This window comes from Sparus aurata, chromosome 6 (assembly GCF_900880675.1).
Source record: "Sparus aurata chromosome 6, fSpaAur1.1, whole genome shotgun sequence".
Taxonomy (NCBI): Eukaryota; Metazoa; Chordata; class Actinopteri; order Spariformes; family Sparidae; genus Sparus; species Sparus aurata.
The window spans coordinates 35152564-35178577 of NC_044192.1; the positions used below are offsets into that span (position 1 = coordinate 35152564).

A 26014-nucleotide genomic window follows, 5' to 3' on the forward strand; every position below is an offset into this window, starting at 1 on the left:
TCAAAGACTTTTTGACTGCTGTGATAGCCCACACTGGGCAGCTTTCTATCCAGAGTAGGGTAGATGAAATATGTGAATTGTGATTCAGGGATGGTTGTAACATTTTCTTATAAGGTGTTGCAACCATCCCCACCCCTGTCAGCTGTTGTTTAGCTAGCTGTATCAGCATGGTTGTTTGAAATTAGCATAGATGAAATGACTCATATTTTAAAGTAGAACCTACTCTTTAAACTAACATAAGTTGCTTAATTCAAACATTAACAGTATCAGTACTAATCCAAATTTAGACTTGGTCCAAAAAATTACTTTGTTACCTGAAAATGTATGTTTTAGATCTAAAATCTGCATACTTTTTCTCACAACCATGCAAATTCACATGCAAGATCAGGGAGAGAGTGGTTCCACATGAAATTGATGACATGACTCTTACGTTATCCCTCATTGGTGAAAGTGATGCTGTTACAGCTATCCCTTTGTTTCAACCATCCCCGGTCTCCCTTACTTGTTACTGAAAAAAGTTGTCAGATTAGAGTAATGCAGTACCTGCATCACTGTCTGCAGGTAGAGTCTTTCTTTAATGGGGGTCCCCTTAAATGCCTCCGAAAAAATATTGAAAATTGGGTTGTTGAAGATGCAATTTCAGCGTAGTTTGAGAAGGAAAGGAAGGCCAATCGTTGGGGTCCTCATCGTCATAATAACAAATAAAGCTCATTTTCCCTCACTAAAGGTCTACTAAGTAATGTATGAGTAAAGATATTATAGCATGTAATAAGACCTGTGCTGTGTGCATAGAGCAGGTACAACATTCCCTATTATAATTACTTAGTTTCACTGTCTATCTGAATTAGACCTACATTAGGCTTTGTGGGGTATTAAGAGAAAAAAAATGTAATTTAAAAGAGACTACACACCTAGACTACACCCACAACCACAATTAAATTTTTCACGAACCTGAGCTGATCGAAGGGGCTATTTTCATCATTGGGCAATTATATTTGATTTTTTCTCTTTTTTAAAGGCAGAGAGATCTGGGGCTATTCCCAAAACATCTGGGCTATAGCCCCGAATACCCAGGTCTAACGACGCGCCTGAACAGCTGGATGTCTTTTTAAGGTGATTGTTATTGTCTTTACAGCTTGCTGTCCCCAAGTGGCATAAACAGATACATTAATGCAGCCTTAAGCACATCAATGGATCCAAAATACAACACACAAAAAACAGACATTCTTATAAGTCTAAAGGAAGTAGTATTTATTCATGATACAGCATAACCACAGCAAAAGTTCACACCAGTTCAGTGTTTAATAATTGTACAAGCAAAGTCTTTATGTTGCAGGGAGTGTGGTTTTACATGTCTTCAATTTTAGTTAACATTAACACATAAAAGTTTTTTCCTCCTGGTCCTTAGCCTAATGCTCTACAATGGGTGAAAGTGGTATTAGCAGGGTTGGTAGTCTTTGGAGCCCCTTTCATCACAGTCTTCCCTGTGTCCATTGAGAAGGTCCCGCCATCTCCATTTTTCCAAAGTCAAAGGTGATGGCTTTGAAGCACTCTGATATCAGTGGTTCCAATTCTTCAAAATGACTGCTAATAAATGCTGAGAAAACAGGGAGAGCAGTTAAACAGTAACTTATTTCAGTTTCAGGCTAACATGCAAGCCAAACCCTATGCAGTAAATCATTTCAACAATAGACCATCTTTCAATAGGATTACACAAACCACAATGCCCGTCAACTTGTTCACCCTCCATTTATACAGCAATATATTGTGATCATTTCTCTTGAAATACAATTATTGATACACTCGCAAGTGATTATGTGATTATGTGATTATCGTCGGAGCTCTTTGGTTTCGTGACGCCAGCTGTCGACAGTACTGCGCCGTGGCAGACTCAAAACGCAACCGGTGGGGGTTGCTAGACAGTGGAGCAAAACCGGAGTGGAGCCCAGCGGACAGGCATCTGGTTGAATCTTGAGGTTAGTCCGGTTTACCTGAACCACGTCAACTAAAATGATTAAATAATAATCATCAGTTGTACAAATTCACAATGACATCAAAGAGCATTAAAGCCCCCTCCAGTTAGTGTTTGTTCCTGTCGAACAGTCAATGTTTTTCATCAAACAGAGAATGAGGGTGTGATTAACAATCATAGGTAGTTATTACCATAGCAACCGGTATTAAAAATATTGAAATACACTGGAGGGGTTCTTAAAGGATTGCAGAATAGAACTGACATTGAGTTAATAACATCTTCTAATACTAGGGAATACTGTGAATGCATTCATACCAATTTCCCCTGGAAGATTTATGAGCTTTACGATCAAAATAACCACATGAAAGGCAGTGTTGCCAACTTAGCGACTTTCTCGCTAGATTTAGTGACTTTTCAGACCCTCTTAGCGACTTCATTACTAAAAAGCGACTAGCGACAAATTTAGCGACTTATTCAGATCATCAGGGGAAAGGCAAGAAATATATTATATTGTAATTCACATGCTGCTCAGAGTCATCGCAGTCCACTGCTCCTCTGCAGCAGTGCCAGGGTCCCTAACCTCTCGCGTGGCTGCGCAGGCAGCAGTCCAGTGTGTGAGGGCAGGTTGGGGCAGGCAGGAGCGGACGCTACGGCCGCTCGCTCTTTGGATTTGAGACCGGATAGCTGCCGTTAACTCTGTTTTGATCAGTTAATTCTCCGACTTCTTTCGCCGTTCCACTGGTACTTTACCGGTGATAACCTTAAGCTGCTGAGTCTAGATCACGTTTGATCTTCTCTCTCACCCTTTCTCCAGATTAGGATGCATTTAAAAATGCACATAGTTCGTTTGATATTCTCGCCCCCTTTACTGTTTTTACTTCAAATATATTTGTCCCTGTAGTGAGTTGTAGTGTGATTATTTGGTAAAGATTTCTCTATCAATCTTTTGCTTAAAATAATCTCCCCCTCACTGCATGAGACACAACCAGTTAAGTATTATGGAAAATGGTAAGTGATTACGTCGTCAATATGTAAATGAGCGTATGACGTCATCTGGCGATGTTTAGCGACTTTTGGAGCTAGTCCTAGCTACTTTAATTGGAAAAGAGTTGGCAACACTGATGATAGGTTAGTTTCTTTTATATCATGATATTGCAAAATTCTGTATATAGTTAGATTCCTCAAACACTCTATACTACCACTAATGGTGACAGTTAAATCTTACCTCCAGTTTTTGTTGAAAAATAAACAACCCCTTGTCTGCATTTGTCACAACAATTCTAACGTCTGTACTATTTTAGCCTTTTGTAAATGATCGCTACAGCAAGTTGTTGCACTGCTTCAGTTACCATTGTGTTTACATTGAGCTAATTTGTGGTGCTGTATTTGTGAGTCAATAGCCAGGTCAAAACAGCTGAGTGATAAGGACAAAATATAAAACTTTCTTAGTCTATAGTTACTTTAGTGGAGCTTTCAGATAAGCCCCACAATACAAGGCAAATGGTATCAATTTAACAACTTTCACAAAACTTGAGTTTTTGCCCAAAGTGACCCATTTGCTTAAATATGTTTTTTCTTGAATTTTAAGGATAAACAGCAGGGTGGGTCCAATGCAAAACAACTAACTTAATAAATTGTGGTGTTGGGAAACCTCAACACATGATTTTAATGATAGAGAGGCCTGCATAGTCAGCCAAAGCTTAAAAATGAAGCCTCCACATACTAACAAAGCCTAACAAGGGAAAGTGAACCAACCCTTGTGTCCAGAAGGTGGCACCTGGTTGCCACAGTCATCCAAGGTTTGAAAACTCCCTTCTCCCATTGTCTGAGAGCATTCCTGAATGCACTGTCAGTTCTAGTGGCACAGCACGGAGAGTAAAACCTGCTGCACCCTAACCCAACTCAAGTGTCCCATTGCAACATGTTGCTGGGGGCATCAACTTTCGTCTGTGCAGCTGTTACTCAGTCTGAGCAACCCAACGATTGGATTTTACCTTTGCCTAGGCCGCAATCTTTTACCTGGATGGACGACCCAAGCCTGTCCTGTGTTTAATCCAAAGGAGAGCTGCACAACCGAGCCTCTCTCATACATACAAAAGGACTTTCCCTCAGAAAATGCACGCTTTGCCCTGTGTTCTTTGCCAATGTGGACTCTACTGCAACCACCGCAGCCTGGTCTTATTAACGAAGTGGACGGACACACTAGCCACCAGGAGTGCGATCACAAGTGATGTTTATTTAGTGTCAGGGCAGATTTGTGTATTGTATTTGCGTGTATTGTATGCTTTTTAGCTGTGTAAGTTTGTGGAACACCAAGTCCACTGTAAAGCATTGTGCGTGTTGCTTACTTTTCTTTGTGCTCATCATGAGCCGATCTGAGCCTCTGCACTCAGTGGAGCTATGTTTGAGCTTTGCTGCCTTGTAAGTTATAATATAGCACATTCCTATCAAGGATCAGCTGAAGGCAGGGCTGTAAACTAGCGGTTGCCACTCGCCAAATGCGACTAAAATATTCCCCTGGCGACTTAATTTTGGAGGGATACATGCCATGGGGCAGGTAAATGTTTGTCCCGATGGTCGTGCTCTTGCAATAAATTATGCATGATATAGCAAAACATTGTTGTAGCTGTAAAGTGATACATTATGACGGTAGCGAACGTTAGTGCTAAACCGGCTATTTGTTGTGTGTCGCACTGAAGTAGCTCCCCCGACTAGGGGTGGGCGGATCGATCCAAATATCGATAGTACCGATACCAAGGTGAGTATTGGTATCGGATCGATACTAGCGTGATGAGATCGATATTTTTGTTGTAGTTTCTCTTCTATAAATTCAGCAAATCGCTTGCATTTCTTCATAGAGTTTGTGAAGAAATGTGAAAGTGCAGCGCTCCTCTCCACCTCTGTCTCTCCGCTCACTCAGGTTCACTGTAACTGTAACTCAAAAATATATACTTATATTAAGATATATAACCTACCTCAAGAATATAATAACCCTTTTGTGTATCTGTTGAAGGAACATTAGCATTCCTATTTAGGCTACATGCAGATAGGTTACAGATTTAATTATGTTAAATATAATTTTCTTATTTGGCTAAAATCTTTGTCCTGTGTTTATCGTTATTATAATCATGGTCAACTAATTAAAGGCAAAAGTACAAAATCATTCATTGATCGGGAATTTTCAAGTAAAAAGTATCAGTATCGGTATCAGTATCGGCAATACTGGCCCTGTATTTACTTGGTATCGGATCGATACCAAAATTTGCAGTATCGCCCACCCCTACCCCCGACGTCACCGCTGTAGAAAATAGTTCCCCTCAGAAGCAACGTAGCGTGCGTGTCACCGCTCTTTAAAAGTTTGGCGCAGTCAGGGGCGTCGCACCTGTGGGGGATTTGTGTGTTTTAACACCCACACTTTTCCCGGTGAGAGGGTTCAACACCCACACTTTTTCTGCAGTTTTTCTGCAGTTTTGCACAAACGCCTTACTGCGGCCGGAGTCACTTTCTCTGGCCACTCTAAGTCTGCACTCGCTGCAGCTGCCTCCTCTCCCCCTCCCTCTCCTGTTGCTGCTTCAAACATGACGACCGGCTGATGATTGGCTGTTCTGCCTTAAGTCCCGCCTCTCTTGCTATGTTAGATTTATTGTTCAGCTCGTGCTGATGAGGCGGGATCTACCGTTAAATACCAAATAATAGCCAGAGATGGACAGAGTACTCGACGCCAGTACTTGAGTAAGAGTACAAATACTACTGGTCAAAATGTTACAAGTAAAAGTCGCTCAGTCGACATGTTACTCGAGTAAGAGTAAAAAAGTACTTGCTTTTAAAGGTACTTAAGTATCCAAAAGTACATGCTTTTAAATTTACTTTAAGTAAAAGTAAGAGTAAGAGTAAGAGTAAATTTCTTATTTTTCACATCAATGAATTACTATAATTTTTTCTAAATGAATTTAAGGACCTTTTAACTCTTTGAAACCACCTGCACAGATGTGCTTGCTTTTAGAACCACAATGTTATATAAAGCCTGCAGAAACACCTATAAAAACAAATACAATGAATGGGATCACAGGAGGACAGCACAGTGATGTTGATAGGTTTTCAATGTAGTGAGTCCCCGGGACACACAGGTGGTGAGTTGAGTGGGTCCCTGGGAAATTCAATGGGTCCCGACTCCCCAGTTAAAAAAATGTATTTCTTTCTTATATTATTCTCTTTCTTAAATTTTATTGAGTGTTAAACTCCTTTGATGGTGGTATGATATGGTTATAATAAACGGATATATTCATGTATGTTCAAAATGTATCTGAAATTAAACAAATAAAATTCCAAATCTGAAAAGTTTATTGCAAAACAACTGTCACAGTGGCATGACACATGACAGGGTGATGATAAATGACACTTAAATATTAAATCTGTGTCTATAATAACCACACCCTGACATGTAAATGTGACATCTGTCTTGATTCGTTTAATTATAATATTTATAACAGAAGCCTACTGAAACTGTACTTTTTCTTTTTTACCATTAAATGTTATTTTATACATTATCATATTTTATAATGTTCTGTCTTGGACTATGTCACTTCACTGCTAACAGAAAAGAGAGCTGCTCACTGCCAGTTGCAGCTTCTTATCTTGATCTGCAGTCTTTGTTAATTTTTTGTCATGATTGTTATTATTAGTACTTAGATTATCAAAAACCACAGTTACATGTCAGGATGTGGTTATTATAGACGGATTAAATATTTAACTGTCATAAGTCATCACAGTAACAGGGTTACATACATCAGCAGCTGTAAACACATAAAAACATTATAAAACACATCATGTGGTTTGGTGTCGACCTGTATACTGAACGTATCAGGAATAATCAATGTTTATAATCATCAGAGAACGTTACAGACATTGTTTTTGGTTGCTCTCCGTTTCCAGAGAATTCACAGAGAAGCTGGAGAAGTTTGTGAGATTTTCATCCCGGATTTTTGTGAGGAGGGAATTAAACGCCTGTCCCAAATAAACGCCTGGTCTGTTAAGTGGTTGAGATAAATAAACGCCCGGCTATTATTTGGTATTTTACGGCAGATCCTGCCTCATCAGCACGAGCTGAACAATAAATCTAACATAGCAAGAGAGGCGGGACTTAGGGCAGAACAGCCAATCATCAGCCGGTCAGTCCCAAAGCCGGTGTCATGTTTGAAGCAGCAACAGGAGAGGGAGGGGGAAAGGAGGCAGCTGCAGCGAGACCAGGGTAAGTGGCCGCAGTAAGGCGTTTGTGCAAAACTGCAGAAAAATTGCAGAAAAAGTGTGGGTGTTGAACCCTCTCACCGGGAAAAGTGTGGGTGTTAAAACACACACATCCCCCACGGGTGCGACGCCCCTGGTTGAAAGGAAATCAGCGGTGACGTGCTAGTTGTTTTGGTAGCGGCAAAATTAGGATGTCGCGATACTTTGTACAGGGGATCACGTTTGCGCCGAGTAGATGCACAGAGGGTTGAAACAGCGCTTGTCCGGTCTGCTAACAACAAGGTTCCTTTTGCCAGTTACTGTAATTAAACACGAGTTGTTTAATGTTCACATTGTATCGTTTTTCATGGGAAAAATTAGGTGCGTCCCCGGGACGCATGGATAGTGAGTTTAGTGCGTCCTTTCAGATTTTAATGCGTCAGGGACGCAGGACGCGTACCTAGCAACATCACTGCAGCAGATGTTGCAGATGCAGATGTTTATTAACAATCATTAAAACTGTAACCAAATGAACATGCACCGTCCACCTAACTCTATCATTTAGCTAAGTTGGGAACTGGAACCCCCTCAAAGACCAATGTTGTCCCCAGACCACTGGTTGAGAATCACTGCTTTACAAAAAACTACATCTGATGCAGCCATTGTCGCGGTTTTGTGTTGACAAACGCAGTCGAGAGCACGGTTACTTTGGCGGTATCCTTATGGGGAGGGATGACGTATATCCGCTTTTACGTAGATCCCAGTGGAGAGCGTGCACTGTGATAGGTTTCCTTCTTTGACAAACACAGCTTGTGTCCAATAGTATTTTAGAAAAAAAAAAGAAAAAAAAAAAGAGCAGACCTGAAAGTAACGACTACTTTTCAGCCTTCCTAGAAATTAACTCGAGTAAAAGTAAAAATATTTGTCTTGGAAATGTATTCAAGTAAGAGTAATAAGTACCAAAGAAATCTAATAGTCAAGTAAAGTACAAATCCTCTGGATATGTACTTAAGTACAGTACTCAAGTAAATTTACTCCGTTACTGTCCACCACTGATAATAGCCGGGCGTGTACTTGTCTCAATCACTTAACAGACCAGGCGTTTATTTGGGACAGGCGTTTAATTCCCTCCTCACAAAAATCCGGGATGAAAATCTCACAAACTTCTCCAGCTTCTCTGTGAAAACGGAGAGCAACCAAAAACAATGTCTGTAACGTTCTCTGATGATTATAAACGTTGATTACTCCTGATACGTTCAGTATACAGGTCGACACCAAACCACATGATGTGTTTTATAATGTTTTTATGTGTTTACAGCTGCTAATGTATGTAACGCTGTTAATGTGATGACATATGACAGTTAAATATTTAATCTGTCTATAATAACCACATCCTGACATGTAACTAAGATTTTTGATAATCTAAATACTAATAATAACAATCATGACAAAAAATTAACAAAGACTGCAGATCAAGATAAGAAGCTGCAACTGGCAGTGAGCAGCTCTCTTTTCTGTTAGCAGTGAAGTGATGTACTCCATGACAGAACGTTATAGAATATGATAATGTATAAAATAACATTTAATGGTAAAAAAAAGTACAGTTGCAGTAGACTTCTATTATAAATATTATCCATCCATCCATCCATTTTCATCCGCTTATCCGGGGCCGGGTCGCGGGGGCAGCTGCCTGAGCAGGGACACCCAGACTTCCCTCTCCCCGGATACTGCCTCCAGCTCTTCCGGGAGGACCCCAAGGCGTTCCCAGGCCAGCTGAGCGACATAGTCACACCAGCGTGTCCTGGGTCTTCCTCGGGGTCTCCTCCCGGAGGGACATGCCAGGAACACCTCCCGAGGGAGGCGTCCCGGGGGCATCCGAAACAGATGCCCGAGCCACCTCAGCTGGCTCCTCTCGATGTGGAGGAGCAGCGGCTCTACTCTGAGCTCCTCCCGGGTGACAGAGCTCTTCACCCTATCTCTAAGGGAGCGCCCTGCCACCCTGCGGAGGAAACTCATTTCGGCCGCTTGTATCCGGGATCTTATTCTTTCGGTCATGACCCAAAGTTCATGGCCATTATTATATATTATAAATATTATATCATAATTAAACGAATCAAGACAGATGTCACATTTACATGTCAGGGTGTGGTTATTATAGACACAGATTTAATATTTAAGTGTCATTTATCATCACCCCCCGACCCAAAATTGTTTTAAAAAAACACCACCACCACATCCATCCCCCGCACTTTTGAAAATCTTGCTACACCTCGGGGCGCAGTGACTGTGATTCGAGCGCGAGTGTAAATGTTATTATGGTACAGTCGCGACTCGCCACTGACAAGTCTATTACAGAGCCTGATAGTTAATTAATGAGTGTTTCCTCTGTCAAAGTTTTGCACTGTTCAAGTTTTCAATTTGCAATGTTATGAAATTTAATTAATAATATTAAAATGTATTTCTAAATAATACTTTGGCCTCTTTTCTAAGCATGTATTGGTATATAATACTGTTATCTCCATGAAAACTACTGAAACAGATGTATATGCAACAAAAAGAGGCAATTTATTATTTGGCTGGTAAAAAATTTACTTGGCCGGTAGATTCTTTCATCTACCGGTCCCCTTGGCAGGTGAGCCAAAAAGTTAGTTTACAGCCCTGGCTGAAGGTGATTCAAACTTGAGTTCGTCCACTAGCCGCTGAGTGATAGAAGTATTGTATCTCTCCAGGCTGTATCCCCCTCCTAGCTGCATTCTCGCTCTGTACTAACCCACATGTAAACACACACACTTTACATTCAAGTTACGCACACACAAAGTCTCATGAGCAGCTTGTTGAAAACTAATCCCAAACACCGAATTCAAAAACATCCAGATTCCAACTCTGTCCAAATCACACTGTGGCATGTGTGGCATCAAAGGCACTCAGCTGTTTTGACCTGACTCTTGCACTCAAACCCACCACCACCCTTGTATCTTTGCATAACAATAATGCAGAATTTGAAAAATTCTTACAACTTTTAACAATCTTGTATCTTTTTTGCACATTCCTGTACAGCTCTTCCATCTTTACTTATCAATCATCTCGCACTCAATGTCTCTATCTGTTTATATTGTATATACTATAGTCGTATAGTTTATTTTCTTCAATGTATGCACTTTCTTTAGCGAGACAAATTCCTTGTTGGTGTAAAATCCTTGTTGGTAATAAATCGGTTTCTGATTCTGATTCTGATTCTGACATGTTGGTCAACAGACAATGTTTTGCCATTGTTCAAGCCTCATGTGGTCACCTCCATTTAGTGTCATAGTTTAGCAGCTGTAGTTAAATGATAGATTTTTGTTGATTTAAGTATTATTGATTACTGTTCAATTTGCTAACATAATACATTCTATTATACTGTATTGAGCAATATTATTTGTGCATATGTTTTGTGGTAGCTGTTAAAGAAGCCTAACAGATCCACAGAGGATGCCCTTTCCATTGCCCTTCATTTAGTCTTCACACATCCCGAAGTGAACACATTAAAGTGAACACTTCTTTTGATACTGATTTAAGGTCTGGTTATTGGTCCCTGATTCTAGGGTGGTTCCCTTTCTATTGATATAATCAATAATTGTATCATCAATATTAATAATTCATATCAGTAATGATCAATTATTATTAATATTTAATAATGATAACTGATCACTGATTATCAATTATCATTAATAATCATATTATTGATAATTACTATCAGTAATTATTAATTGCTAACAACCTCACCAAGTCTTATTGCATGGTGAAAGCGCAGTTTATAAGGATTCAACAGCTCCGCATCAGAACTTACTTAGTGTCATTTTATGGTAATCAGTTGAAGTACAGCTGGGCTCATTTACACCGATCAGCCACAACATTAAAACCACTGACAGGTGAAGTGCATAACATTTTGCTACAATATATTGTTCTGCTGGGAAACCTAGAAAGAAAATGTGTATGTGAAAAAGATTAGCATATCAGCATGAGTACAGACCTGTGACTTGTGTTGGTGATATTCATATCGTTGGTGATGACTCCCTCTGCCATCTGCAGAGGCCGCTGGCTAGTAGCCTGGCTGCCATTGGCTATTTCATTCTCTGCAGAGAAGGGGTCTGAGTGGTTTCCAAAGTGAATACCTTGGCTCTGTTTTAGACAAGATAGCACAGTTATTGTAGGCTATATTTATAGCTGACACATCGCATATGTTTTTGCAAGCAATACGGAGACTGTAATCGTATGTCCATAAGGATGAACACATAAAGGATTTACTAATAAAGTTAAAACAGGTTTTAATATAGCCTGATTAAAAGGGTTGGGATTAAAAAGTAGTCTCCAACCACTGTGCGCACCCATGTGACGGCCGCTTGCTCACTGTTTTGCAGCTTGTTATAATTATCCTGTTGATTTGAGTGCTAAAACCCACCCCACCTTATACTCATTTTTTTATGTTGCACATCGTCACTTTGTTATATAAATTCCTTATTTGTATATTTGCTTCAGCCACATCTCCCACGTTTTTGTCATGGCTCTAGAGCCAGAACATGACATCCATCAGAACAATTAAAATACAATTCCTTATTTTTTCACAGTGCTCATGTTCAAGGTGCGTTAAGTTTTGTTCACTATTGAGATTCAAATTATCACTGTTATGTGTGGTAGATATTGGCAGCGGGTAGGGCGCTGGTTAATGCTCTAAGTGACAGAGAAGGGTGCTCAGCTGAATGTCATTACTGTCATGCTTCCTTCCCTCATTCCTCCTATTCATTAATGATTCAGTAATGTCTAATTACCCTGAAGATACCCTCCACATCAGCTTCAGCAGCAGCTTGTTCCATTTCTTCTTCGTTCACAAGGTCTCCAGAGATGGCCCTATGGAGCTCTGGTGCTGCCTCCTCCTCAATGTTCCTCAGCCCGGCCTGAACGACACAGAGAGGATAAGGTAAATGAAAAAAACAAAAACAAAATTCAATACATGACACTGCGTTAATGGCACCTATATTTTCTTGAGTGAAGGACTTATGTATGCATTTTGGTGGTTTTACATTGTGTGAAATTTTGTTGGCAGCATTTCAATTATGTCAAAGTTGTTTTTATGTTCGGGATGTGTGAAGACTAAATGAAGGGCAATGGAAAGGGCATCCTCTGTGGATCTGTTAGGCTTCTTTAGCTTCATTTGTCCAATAACTTGGTCTGTTTTGATGGCTCGGACTGGCAAATATTCAGTGATGCTGCCACCAAGGACAACAACGTCAAGGAATATGGTACATCATCAGTAACATCAAACATTGATGATGGTGTGGCGATCACTAGGGGTGGGCGATAATACAAATTTTGGTATCGATCTGATACCAAGTAATTACAGGGCCAGTATTGCCGTTACTGATACAGATACTGATACTGATACTTTTTACTTGAAAATTCCTGGTCATTGAATGATTTTGTACTTTTGCCTTTAATTCGCTGATCATGATTATGAAACATAGGACAACAATTTTAGCCAAATAAGAAAATAATATTTAACATAATTTAATCTATAACCTGGATAATCTGGATGTAGCCTAAATAGGAATACACTTCCTTCAACAGATACACAAAAGGGTTCTTATATTCTGCCATATTCATACTTCAGAGTGAACCTGAGTGAGTGGAGTGAGAGGTGGAGAGGAGCACTGTGCATAAGGACTGAGAGAGATGCTGCGATCACACAAACTCTGTGAAGAAATACAAGTAATTTGCTGAACTTACTTGTAGAGAAACTACAACAAAAATATCGATCTCATCGCGCTAGTATCAAGCAATCACATCAATAAAATGATCTCTTTAGAGAAAGCTGGATAAATGGAGAGGTGAGAGCTCTATCCAGAGGGGAAAATAGCTGCCAATCAGTCAGGTGACATGAAAGTGTCTTTCTCCAAACGATTTTGTGAGACTATGGTAAGTTGGCCATGAGGGACTGGCAGTCACCATGGCAAATGTGAGAAAAAAATTATGCTGTGCAAAGCCCTATTCAGACTGAATCGGGTTTGGCAGCAATAAACTGCAGGATCCTCTCAACTTTGTCATCATGTTGCAACTCTGAGGGAGACACTTTGAACATAACTATTCTGGAATTAAATCTAAAAAAATATATATGTAGAAATGAATACCAGTACCATATCAAGTTCTTACCTGTATCTCATGGGTAGCATTTTTCTTGGTGGGATGGTAGCCATAGTACTCTTCCTGTCTCTTCTTCAATTTCCTGAAATAGTCCTGGATTAGAAAGGTGGCATAGAACTTTCCCACTGTCACCTCATCATCTGTTAAAACACAGAAAAGTGATAGCTTGTGAGATTATATTTTCAAGGGAATTAGATTGGTCACAAGTAGCTAAAACATTCTGTAGATCGTAATTTAACCCCCTCTTACACTGTCCAATGACAGCTAGAATAGGGAAGTCCACAGAGAGAGAAGCAGCTGACTGACAGCTCTGGTGTAAGGCTAATAAGCGAATACCTGCACTGGGTGATGAATAATTACTGACTTTCCCTCCGACTGAGCTGCCATACCCCTCAAAAGATTTATAATTCAAGCAATACAGGATGCCACAGGTGGTCTCTCGAAGGGGGGGGGGGGGGGGGGGGGGGGTGGCCACAGGCATAGATGTAGGCTAAGGCTCAAGGATACTTCAATGTGCAGGCAAACTGAGCCAGCTGAGCAGCAGTTGCCCCCCATGGATGTATTCATCTGTGGCATTCTCATGTTCATTATTCATACAGACTCAACAGACTCCATTCCTTTTTCATCGACAGTACATTGTTTTTTGTATTGAATCTCACAATGCTCCTGAAATAGTAGATCTTTCTTTTCTGCTTCAATATTGGAGCTGATAAATACGGTTCCCTTTTAGGATTCGAGTCATTATGAGTCACTCACTAAATTGAACCGGGTTGTGAGAATCACTTGAGTCACTTGAGTCAGTATTGCCTAATCACCATGCGAACTCAGTCCTAGCCTACCCTAGCCAGTCCAGTCAGTCCTTGTCTCTTCACCACTACCACAGATACTAAAATAAAATAAAATAAAATAAAACAAATAAATAATAGAGAACTGAGGTAGGAATGGTTTAAATGGAGAAAGTTCCCAAATAGAGATACTTAATTTATTTATTTATTTTTTATATTTTTTATTTTGGCAAATACATTCTCTCACACAGTTACAGCTGGACTACCGATAAAGTCACACAACATATTTTGAGACTTTTCATTCTTCTATTATCCAAATGTTGCCCTTTTTTTTTGTTTTAAAAAAACTATAGGGCTAATTAACTATATATAGTCGAACATGGGAAGCTCTTCACTCCATGGTTCACCCGAGTTCTATGATAAAGAATACAAACAATCACATATTCATGCATACAAATATCTACATATATACCTACACACACACACCTACATATATCCTCATACATGCATACATAAAGCAAGATCAAACAGAAACTTACACACACATCGTTTCTTATTAGTGTCCATACCTTCACTTCCTACTGTGTCTAATACATAAATCTGTTAATTATGTCAACATCTCTTCAAATATAGTGTCATGTCAATTAAAGTCTGATCTAACTGGTTTGATGTATTCGGTCCACTTGGTCCAAATCAGGTAGAATCTTTCTTTTTGGATCCTGAGGGAAAATGATAGTCACTCCATAATATAAATTTCATGTATTATTTCTATCCACTCTTCAATAGTTGGTGGGTCTGATTTTAGCCATCTCCTTGTGACAGCCTTTTTACTTGCTGCCAGAAGTATATGAGCGAATTTCTTGTTGTTATTGCTCCATCTGTCTAATTGGATATCACCCATGTAAATAGTATCACATCTGAGAGGAATACTACTACCAAATACATTGTTAACGTGTTTATGTATTTCTTGCCAGTAGGGGGTAAGAACCTGGCAGCTCCAGAATATGTGGAAGTGATTGGCATTGTTTTCCCCACAGAGCCTCTAACAACTGCTTCCATCTCCAAAATGTGCTTTTTGCTGTGGAGTAATAAAGAATCGTACAATATTTTTCCAGCAGAATTCACGCCACGTGGAAGAACTAGTTGAACTCCATTGTATTGCACACATTCTTTGCCAACTCCCCTCAGAGATGTCAAAATTGCCCTCTTTCTCCCATTTCATGTTTATATAGAGTGAGTTATCTGATTTACATTGAAGAATACCTTTGTACATCTTGGAGATGATATTAATGCATGTCGTGGATTTAGATGCTGACAAAAACTGTTTCAGGATACCTAATTCTTCGGTTTTCAAAGCTGTGCTCAAGTTCCGAACAAAATAGTGCCGAACTTGGTACCTAAGGCAGAATCCTGCACGGGTTTGGGTACACCCGGGTACCCGACGGGTGACCCGCACAATTTGGATGAAACGGGTGAAAAGTAATGTCCTGTGTCGGACACGGGTGCGGATCGGGTCGGACGCCTAGAGAGCGCGGGTCGGGTTTTGCGATTGGCATTTTCATGGCGTCAGGTGCAAAAAATAAAAATAAAAAAATCATTAGCGACACATCTACAAAAATATGCCTGCATTTCAAAATGATAAGCATGCACTGTATTGACCCGAATATAGGACAAGGTTTTTGTCGATGAAAATGTTGTGACAAAGTGGGGTCGTCTTATAATCGGGGTCTAACCATTGACACATGCTGATAGTTGTCTGGGTCGCTACACGACCGCAACAGCAGAGGGCGCCAGCTTATTGTAGAGACGTCATTGACACTGTGGCTGGGGTTATCTGTCAATCACAGCGGAGAAGAAGGGACAGGAGATGAAAAATGGAGAGACGCGGTGATTTTACAGAGCAAAGTGGATCAAGTGGGGCAAGTTAACAGACATCTGAGGCGGAGCTATGATGCTAATTTTAAGATAATGGTGATCAATGCAGCGGAGGCGCCAAACAACTGTCAGCCAGCAAAGAAATATGGAGTTACGGAGTGTAACGTCCGAAGATGGCGGGTCCAAAAAGACCGTCTGAAAACGCTAACAGTAAGAGAAAAGCTTATCGTGGTCCTCTAAGCGGCCGCTTCCGAGAGACTGACAGGATAGTATGTGAGTTTGTTATTGAGAAACGAATTTTGGTTATCAGAGTCTTTTTCTGAAGATTAATCTTGAAAAGAGGGGTCGTCTTATAATCAGGGTCGTCCTATATTAGGGTCAATACGGTATATTTCATATGAGCTCATTCATGCGTGCTTGCGCCCTCCCAGAACTCCCATTCCCCACGCTGGCTTACTTTCATTTTTAAAAATTGCGTCAGTCTAATTTAGCTTCGGGTGCGGGTCGGGCGTTATACAAGAAGGACCATTTGACAGAGTCAAACGCCTTCTCTGCATCTAGACTTAGTATGGCTGACTCTATATTATTTTGTGTGATGTGTCCAATAATGTGTAAGGTCCTCCTGTCTTTGACGAATAAAACCTGTTTGATCCAAGTGGATGAGTTCCGGTAGGATATTTTCAATTATCTTGCTCAATATTGACGTAAACGGTTTATAGTCAACGTTTAATACACTAATGGGACAAGGTTCAAGGTTTCGAATCTTATATATAGTGTGTTCCGCTTGTTGTTTTCGTAATCTGTAAGACAGCAGTTTCAAAGATTTTCCTCCTACTTCATAGTAACGTTGCCTTGTGAACAACATTTTTTTCTGAATTTCTTGTGTGTTTATGCCGTCTATTTCATTCTTTGTTTTCTTAATGTCCGAACTAATTTCTGAATCTAAGGTTTGTTTATGTTCTTTCTGTAACTGCTTTAATCTGTCTTCTAGATTCTTAAGCCTCTGTTGTCTAAGTTTTTTCTCGTGAGAAGTAATAGAAATTATCCTCCCCCTCATTACTGCTTTGAGTGCGTCCCAGAGTACGGGCAGCCCCACCTCTCCATTATCGTTAAGTTCAAGATATACTTTGATTTCATTTCCTATTTCTTTTTTAATTTGTGTATTATTTAAGATATTTGAATTTAATCTCCAAGAGGTCGTCCTCGGTTAATTGTTAAGGTGTATTGACATATATGTGGGACTGTGATCCGACAGAGCGATTGGACCAATATCGCAATGCATTACTCTATGGAGATCACTCTTAAAGATTAAAAAATAGTCTATTCTAGAGTATGTACCGTGAGGGGATGAATAATGAGTATAGTCCCGACCGGATGGATATATTTTTCTCCATACGTCTATAATACCTGTTTCTTTCATCAAATTAGTTATCTTTTTACTGATACCACTGAAGTCTGGGTTCCCCCTTGAAGGGTCTAATTTTGGAATTAAACGTGTATTTAAGTCACCCCCGCATATGACAGTCCCCTGACCTTTTGATGTCATTAATTCAATCATCTGTCTGTAAAATGACCATCCACTGCCTGGGGAAGCATATACATTAAGCAAACTCACTAAGATTCCTTCCACTTTACCTATTAACAGAATATATCTCCCCTCTTTGTCTCTAAATTCAGACAGGTGTTCATAATTTACAGAATTTGCTATCAGAATGGCCACTCCCCTTCTGTGACCTGATTTATAAGAGGATGAATACACATGTTTAAAGCCCATTTTATTTAATTCATTATGTTCAATTTCACTGAGGTGAATTTTTTCCCTCCTTAATGTTGATATAATTTTCCCTCTTTTGACTGGATTAAGAATCTTGTTGACATTAAAAGAAATTATTCTTATTGGACTATCTTGCATTTGACTGGTCAAGTTTGTTTTCACACTCATGGATATGAAAAGCATTCCCCTCTCCATATGAACGAATAGAGAGTAAACAACAACAGAACCCTGTTAACATAGAATAAAAGGAACATGATAACAAAAGAAAATAAGTGTCTTTGATGACCTCCAACATAGGGGTCCTTTTAGAGACCCTGCTTGAGCCTTTTACATAAGGCTCCAAGGGAAAGCCCCTCTTTTGGGACAGATTTAGAGGGCCCTTGTTGAAGATAGTTGCAGCCAAATGTCCCGTTGCTTCCCTGTCATTATAGCTTTGTTTTCATTTACCAAAACAGCAGGATGAAATGGAATGATTTCTTGTACTATTGTTATAGTGCCTGGTTCACCCAGTTTAAATTTCAAGCTTTTCATAGTGAGTGTTTTTATTACCTACAAAGCAGGATAAGAGGGATCAATGACCGATCTTTCACGACGTAGATGACTCTCTTCTGAAGGCTTGCAGTTTTTCTTTAAAGTTCGCCTCTGAAGTGTGAGTCGCCCGTCTGTCCTTGCGTCGGTGGGGTCTCTCTCAGGACAGCTGCTGTAGCTGGTCCATGAGCGTCTCCGCGGGCCTGATGATTTCAACCAAGAGTCCTCTCCTTGACAGGTCCTGCGAAGCCTCCCTTGCCGTCTCGTATACTCGGATTCCATCGTCGTGTCTGGCCTTAAGCTTAGCCGGGTAACGGGATTTGTTTGTCTTTCAGAACCTTCCGTATTTCAGCGTATTCCCTGAGCTTTTGGAGAATACGTGGGGTGTAGTCATTGTCCAAGTTTATCTTCTTCCCATGCCATATGAAACCTCTCTTTTGCCATGCCAGGCGGAGTATTGTTTCCTTAGTTCTGAAGCTAAGGAATTTTACTAGGATGGATCTTGGCTGTGCATCCTTCCGTTGGCTGCTGTCCGAGTGCGCGGTGGGCTCTCTCAATTTGCAGCGGTGTGTCCGCAGGTATGTCCGCAGGTATGTCGAGGTTTTCCCGGAGTAGCTTTTCCACAAAGGAGATCATGGATGAGGCCTCTTTTTCTGTTCCCTCTGGTATGCCATATATTCTTACATTGTCCCGCCTGGATCGGCTTTCTCGGTCGGTTATTTTTTCTTCCAGTTTGGTTTGGAGCTTAAGCATTTCTTTCAGCATGTCCTCCATATTCTGAATTCTCTCCTTCGCTTTTGCTATCCTGCCTTCAGCCTCGTCCAGTCTGGTGTTTGTTTTCACATTTCTTCCTTTATTTCTCCCAACTGCTCTCTGTTGTCCTGATGAAAACCTCTCAGCTCCTGGAGGATTGTTTCCAAGTGCACGCTCTCCTCACCAGACATAGTTTGCGGCGTGGTTGCTTCTGCTAGCTTGCTATCACTCACGTTAGCCTCTGGGATGTGTTAGCGTTTTGGCTCGTCCTGCTTTGCTTGTTGCATTGTGTTTTTCTTGGATTTGTTCCTGGTTGCCATTAAGCACCCCTTTCAAGATGTGACAAGTTTGATGGATAAATAGTGAGTTTTTCGGGGTTTCTCTGTGATATCTCATCAGGGTTGGATGGGAGCGATTTTGTTATGCTGCCATCTTGCAGGTGATCAACCCGGAAGTCCTCACTACTTAATATTTTTGATATAATATCTATATAGGAATGATATTATTTTGCAAAGATCAATTGACCTAATTTCTTTTTATTATGCTACATCTATACACCAAACCTACTGTAGCCTAGGCTACCTGCAGAACATTGTGTATGTTATTTCAGATTCTCAAATAACATACAGATAGCCTACAACAGAAGCCATTCTTCCACTTCTGAAATTCAGAAGTGGAAGAATGGATTCTGTTACACTATGACAGGGATGTGCTTTTCACGCTGACTCAAGGAAGTCTAACCCAGAGACTTCACTCCCTCATCTGCTACTCATTCAGAACATAGCCAGCTGTTTGCACTATGCTGCTCTGATTCGAGTCGCAGCCGTTTCTGGCATAGCGGCTCGCAAGCTAGTGCTATGATAAGTCGGCTGTGTGCTACGAGCTACGAGCTACTAGCTACGAGCTACTAGCTACGAGCTACTAGCTAAGAGCTTGCTACAAGCTACCGGCTACGAGCTGGCTACGAGCTACCGGCCAAAGAGCTTGCTACAAGTGTTTTCCACATTGGCTTGCGGGCTAGCTTGCGAGCTTCGGTGCCGGAAACACAGCCGACTCGTAGCTTGTGGGCCCTGATGCCGGAAACGCAGCCGACTCAAAGCTTGCGAGCTGTGATGCCAGAAACACAGCAGACTTGTAGCTTGCGGGTTGCGATGCCGGAAACGCCCAAAGCACCTTCAGAACAACCATCATCCCATACTACCGTTGCTCAGAAGACTTGTGCTTGCACTGGGGCTGGTAAACAAGATTGTGTTCACTCAATTGTACCAGTGCAAATCAAGATCAAGAGAAATCAAGAGAAGACATGTGGTTTCTACAGATCATGGAGGAATCTATTCAACTTAAAGAAAATCACAACTGCATTGACTTGCCCTTTAAGGTTGATAACATCATCATGCCAAATAACCATTGCGTCGCTGAACAGCGTGCTATGAGCCTGAGAAGAAAGTTTCAAAGGCACAAAGACTACCATCAAGAATATGCAGATTTTGTTTCAGATGTCATCAAAAATGGCTATGCTGAAGAAGTGCCTCAAAATCAGCTAAATGGCAGAGATGGCAAAATATGGTACATTCCTCACCATGGGGTGTATCATCCTAAAAAAGGGACACTTAGAGTTGTGTTCGATTGTGGTGCAAGTTTCAAGGGCACTTCCCTAAACAATCAGCTGTTACAGGGTCCAAATCTTACCAATTCCCTGTTTGGCGTTCTCATGAGATTTAGACAAGAGCCAGTTGCCATAATGGCCGACATAAAGGCCATCTTTCACCAAGTGAGGGTCTCTCAGAAGCATGTAGACCTTCTTCGCTTTCTGTGGTGGCCTAATGGAGATGTGACACAACCCCTTGTGGACCACAGAATGAAAGTTCATATCTTTGGAGCTACATCATCACCCAGCTGTGCCAATTATGCTTTAAAAAGAGTGGCTGATGACAACAAGGCTGACTTCAGTGATAAAGTGCTGCACACCATCCAGCAGAACTTCTATGTGGAGGACTGCTTGAAGTCTGTGCCCTCGGAATCGGAAGCATTACAGCTTGTAAAGGACCTCACAGCAGCATGTAAAAAGGGTGGTTTTCAGTTTTCAAAGTGGATGAGCAACAGCCGTGCGGTGCTGGCAAGTATTGCTGAACAACATCGTTCAAAGGCATCTCAAGAGCTCAACTTGGATAAAGACAACCTGCCTGGGAAAAGAGCACTTGGCTTACACTGGTGTGTAGAAACGCATATGTTCACATTCAAGGTTACACTGAAAGATTGCCCACATACCCGCCGTGGAATATTGGCAGTTGTTAATTCCATCTACGATCCTTTGGGATTTTTGTCACCCTATACGCTACCTCCCAAGATGCTACAAGAAATGTGCAAGAGGAAGGTTGGTTGGGATGACGACATATCACAAGCCTTCTCACAAGAATGGTTGAAATGGCTGGTCAATCTACCACATAAATGTAAATCGATGTATTAAGCCAAGGGACTTTGGACAAATATACAGTGCACAATTACATCACTTTTCTGATGCTTGTGAACAGGGGTGGATTGGCCATCGGGAGTACCGGGCCATTTTTTATTTTAGTTTTATTTATTTATTAATTTGACTTTTTTTTTGCCATGCCTCGCGTTGCCTTGGTAACTATTGTAACTCTCCCGGCCCGGGGAGAGAGACATGCATCAGCTCGGCCCACAGTGCTCAGCTACAGACACAGCAGAGAGGTGACGATTTGCCCAGTGGCTTGTCTGTCTAAAGCAGGGGTGTCCAAACTACGGCCCGCGGGCCAACTGCGGCCTGCGGTCCAGTTCTTATTGGCCCGCAGAAAATTTGAAAGGGCTGTGCCAGCTGATCTGCACACATCTTTAATGTCCTGCTGCTAATACCATCGGGCCCACTTGCTTTACAGGGATTTACATGTCTGAAATAAGACTTGACATCATCTATAGAAATGTCAATGTCCACACACTTCATACCACTTATTTCTTTATGAACCAAGTCCTGTTCAGCCATAAAATCATGTATGTCAAATCTACAACAAAAATCATTTAAATCATTGGCCATATCAAGTTCATTATCCACTGCCATGAGATATTTTTTAGGCTTGTATCCTGTAATTGCCTGAACCCCCTGCCATGCTCTCCTAGCATCATATCTAAAGAAGCTTTTTTAATTTACGTTTATATGCTGCTTTACATTCTCTGATCATACTTTTTATGTTTTTCTGCACTGTCCTTTTCTCTTCTCTGTTTCCACCTGATTTAAACAGTCGCTTTTTTTGGTTAAGAAGTTGTTTTAATTCTGGGGTTACCCAGGGCTTGTTGTTGGAAAACATCTTAACAGTCTTTTTGGGAATAATTGTGTCCTTGCAGAATGTTATGATAGCAAGCGCTGTGTTGTTGACGTTTTCAGTCCCGTCGGTCACTACATTCCAGTCCGTGCGCTCCAGACAGTCTCACTGTGCCTCAATTGCATCAACAGTCCAGCTCTTACCCTCCAGCTTTCTGGCTTTCTCACGCTGCAGCTGGGACACATAAGCAGTGTCCTGGCTGCCTCTCTACCACTCTGATGTGCGCTGGCTCAGTCGCGGCTCTGTGCTGCAGCGGTTTTATTCGCTGAGATCAGAAACTGACCAGTTTTTGAAAGAGAAGGGCCGACCTCTTCATGAACTGAGTGACCCTCTGTGGCTGGCAGACCTGGCATTTTTAGTTGATCTTACTCATGATCTGAATACACTGAACAAGAACCTACAAGGCAAAGAACAGCTGGTGCCACACCTGTATGCGCACATGAAAGCCTTCTGTGTAAAGCTCCGTCTGTTTGAGACGCAACTACGAAGCTTTAATGCTGCACAATTCCCTGCGCTGTCTGAAATCAAGTCTGCTTTTCCAAAGGCCAACCTTTCTGCGAAAAAGGAGAAATATGTGTCTGTGATTGCATCTCTTGTGACAGAATTCAACCAGCATTTGCAAGATTTTTCTGTCATTGAAAAACAAATCAAGCTGTTCTCGACCCCCTTCCTGGTGGATGCAGAAGCAGTGGAAGAGAGTCTGCAGTTAGAACTGATTGAAATGCAATGGGATGATTCTCTGAAGAGTCAACATCAGCTTCTCTCCCTCCCTGACTCAGAGTTTGGATGATGCCAAGTTTCCTCTGATGAGACGCCACGCAAAAAGAATGATGAGCCTGTTCGGCTCAACATACATTTGTGAACAAACATTTTCTCTGCTAAATCAGAACAAAAGCAGACTGAGAACCAGAATGACCTCTGTGAAGTCCTTCGTGTCTCAACCACCAAACTTTCTCCTGACATGTCAGCCATCCTTCAATCCAAAGGACAGCATCACTGCTCCCACTGAGTGCAATGTTCTTCACATTATAGGTGAGTAAGAAATACACACAGTATTCATGTGTCAATATGTCACCTCTCGTGTGTGGCCCGGCCCTTTGTTTATTTTTCTGTATTTGGCCCTCACTAAAAAAAATTTGGACACCCCTGGTCTAAAGAATACCTGGCCCAATGGCCCTATGAGAGGCTACAGAGGCCCAGGAGTCCCACCCACGATTGTTATAGACCCCCCGCCTCGTCCAATCACTTTTAATGATGAGGAGTCGATGAGAGAGAGAGCGAGAGAAAAAAAAAAAACAACACACCAGCACACGAAAAACAAAAATGGAGAAGGAAATTAAAAAATGCAAAGGCGGTGCGGAAAAATTGAGGAAAAGGAAAAGAAAAGCTGTAGCAGCACAGGCTGCTAAAAGTAAAACAATTCCGCAGATGTTTGCTGCAGGGGCCGGCCTGGCCGGGGCTAGCAGCACCAATGCTGCAGCTTCAGCAGCGGGTCCTTCACGTGAGTCTGACAGTGAGTCTGAAGAGAGTGAGGCTCCCATTACCACTGCCCTGGTGCAGGAGGAGGCTGAAAAAATAAGTGTTGAGGAAGACTCTCCACCATGTGAAGGAGGCAGTGATACCGTGGTAAGCAGGTATGTGCCTTCTAGAATGGTGTGGATAAACATTCATTAAAATAAATGGTTCAGAACGGTTGCTTAACTGTCTATGAACTTTACTTGACATAATAAATAGCTAACTCTGGATGGTGTGGTGTGTTACAACTAAATCTAGTTATCTAAAGTATTGGAAAACAATAACCATATTCATATACTATCCTGATTAATTGATTAGTTGCTTTTATTAACCACTTAAGCCCTATTTCATACTTTCATCAAAGGATGCCACACAAAATTGCAGATCTACAAGCTTACAACTCATATGTTGCAATGTGATGTGTTTTAAGCATGTAGATCTGCTATTTTCACAGTTTTTGATCCTTTCTACCTATAATGACATCCCCCAAATCAGGTCACCAGAGTTAAAGTGTTTAAAGTGCCAACATGCACCTTTCTTCGTGCCCACACTCCAATTTGGTCATGAAGGACACTGAGCTAACAACTTAACAAATATGTATGCTTTACATATTTTTTTCAGTCAGTGTTTATGGTTTATTGTCCTTTCAACAGTTTAACATTATACAGTTAAAATTAATAAAACACTGATTTACTACTGTTACAATAAAACATCTGCATACATATTACTCATGATGCAGTATTTCATCTTATGTCATGCTTCATTGTCTATACATTATGTTGAGCTGTACTGTCTTTCTAAAATAAAATTAGTGTTTGTCCATTTTTCAGATCATTATACTATTGTTTTCCATACTTTAGCCAACTAGCCAAAGTTCTGATTGCATGCAGACTCATTATGTGCATGTAATCTTGTTCAAACTTCACCTATTCCACACTATTCCTCTACTTTTCAAGTCCAGGTTTGCGATAGGCGACAGGCCCAGTATATCATCTCCTGTGGAGATTATCTCACCAGAGACTCCAAGCAGCCCAGTGAGCCCACCCATAGATTATTTCACCCGTCCCAACCCACACACCCTTTCTCCAGTATCCTTCTTAAGAGCAAGTGAGCAACACACTGTGTAGTTATCATTTATTTTATTCAAGGCTTCAGAATATAAAGGGATATTGTATTGTATAGTATAGTGGTGTTATTAAGAGCTTGTGTGTTTGTATGTACATATATGGGGCGAGTAGGCACAATATCTGCGCGCGGATTGTAGTGGGCCGGTCTGGACCAAAAAGTCCAGGGCCAAATTTTTGTCCCAGTCCACCCCTGCTTGTGAACATGGTGATGGCACAGTGTCTTATCTGCGACTGGAAAGCGGATTCAAAGTACACATCGCTTTCATGGTGGGAAATTCCAGAGTTGCCCCAATAAAGCAGACAACTATACCAAGACTGGAACTTTCTGCCGCTGTACTCTCAGTACGAGTGGATAGGATGATCAAGAAAGAGCTTCAACTCAAACTGGACCAGTCAGTTTTCTGGACAGACAGCACAACTGTGCTTAACTACATTGCAAATGAAACAAAGAGATTCCACACGTTTGTAGCTAACAGAGTATCTCTCATTCTCGAAGCTACAGTTGTTGCCCAGTGGACGCACATTGGAACAAAACTGAATCCTGCAGACTAAGCATCAAGAGGATTATCAGCTGAGAGTTTTATTAAGTGTCAGCGATGGCTCAGAGGTCCTGACTTTCTTCTGAAGGATGCAGAAGACTGGCCACAATCAAATGAGGACAGTCAAAATCCCATTGGATGACCCTGAAGTAAAACAGGACATTATAGTCAATGTCTGTGTTGTTGAGGATGTAAACCATGCTACAAATGAGCTTCTCAACTATTTCTCAGATTGGAATAAGCTGAAAATTTCAGTTGCTTGGTTTCTGAAACTTAAAGCTGTACTTCAAGAGCTAAGAAGACAAAGAAAACAAGAGTCTTCCTGTAGCAAAAACAAGATGCAAAACAACAAACCAACAGTAAAGGTTCTGCCACTGACTTAAATAATGCAGAAATGGCTATTGTTAG

The 26014-nt window shown here is 41.1% G+C and overlaps 1 protein-coding gene across 4 annotated transcripts in view; it reads right to left on the minus strand.

Annotated features, from left to right (window-relative positions):
• Positions 1-1230: 1230 nt before the first annotated feature.
• Positions 1231-26014, minus strand: part of LOC115583819 (dihydropyridine-sensitive L-type skeletal muscle calcium channel subunit alpha-1-like) — a 277692-nt gene continuing 252908 nt past the window's right edge. For all 4 annotated transcript variants that reach the window (XM_030421006.1, XM_030421010.1, XM_030421011.1 and 1 more), the window contains 4 exons: positions 13382-13512; positions 12004-12129; positions 11208-11356; positions 1231-1597 (listed from right to left, as the gene is read on the minus strand). In XM_030421006.1, the coding sequence (XP_030276866.1) occupies positions 1588-1597; positions 11208-11356; positions 12004-12129; positions 13382-13512 (416 nt within the window). In that variant the 3' untranslated portion in view covers positions 1231-1587. The remainder of the gene's footprint in view (positions 1598-11207; positions 11357-12003; positions 12130-13381; positions 13513-26014) is intronic.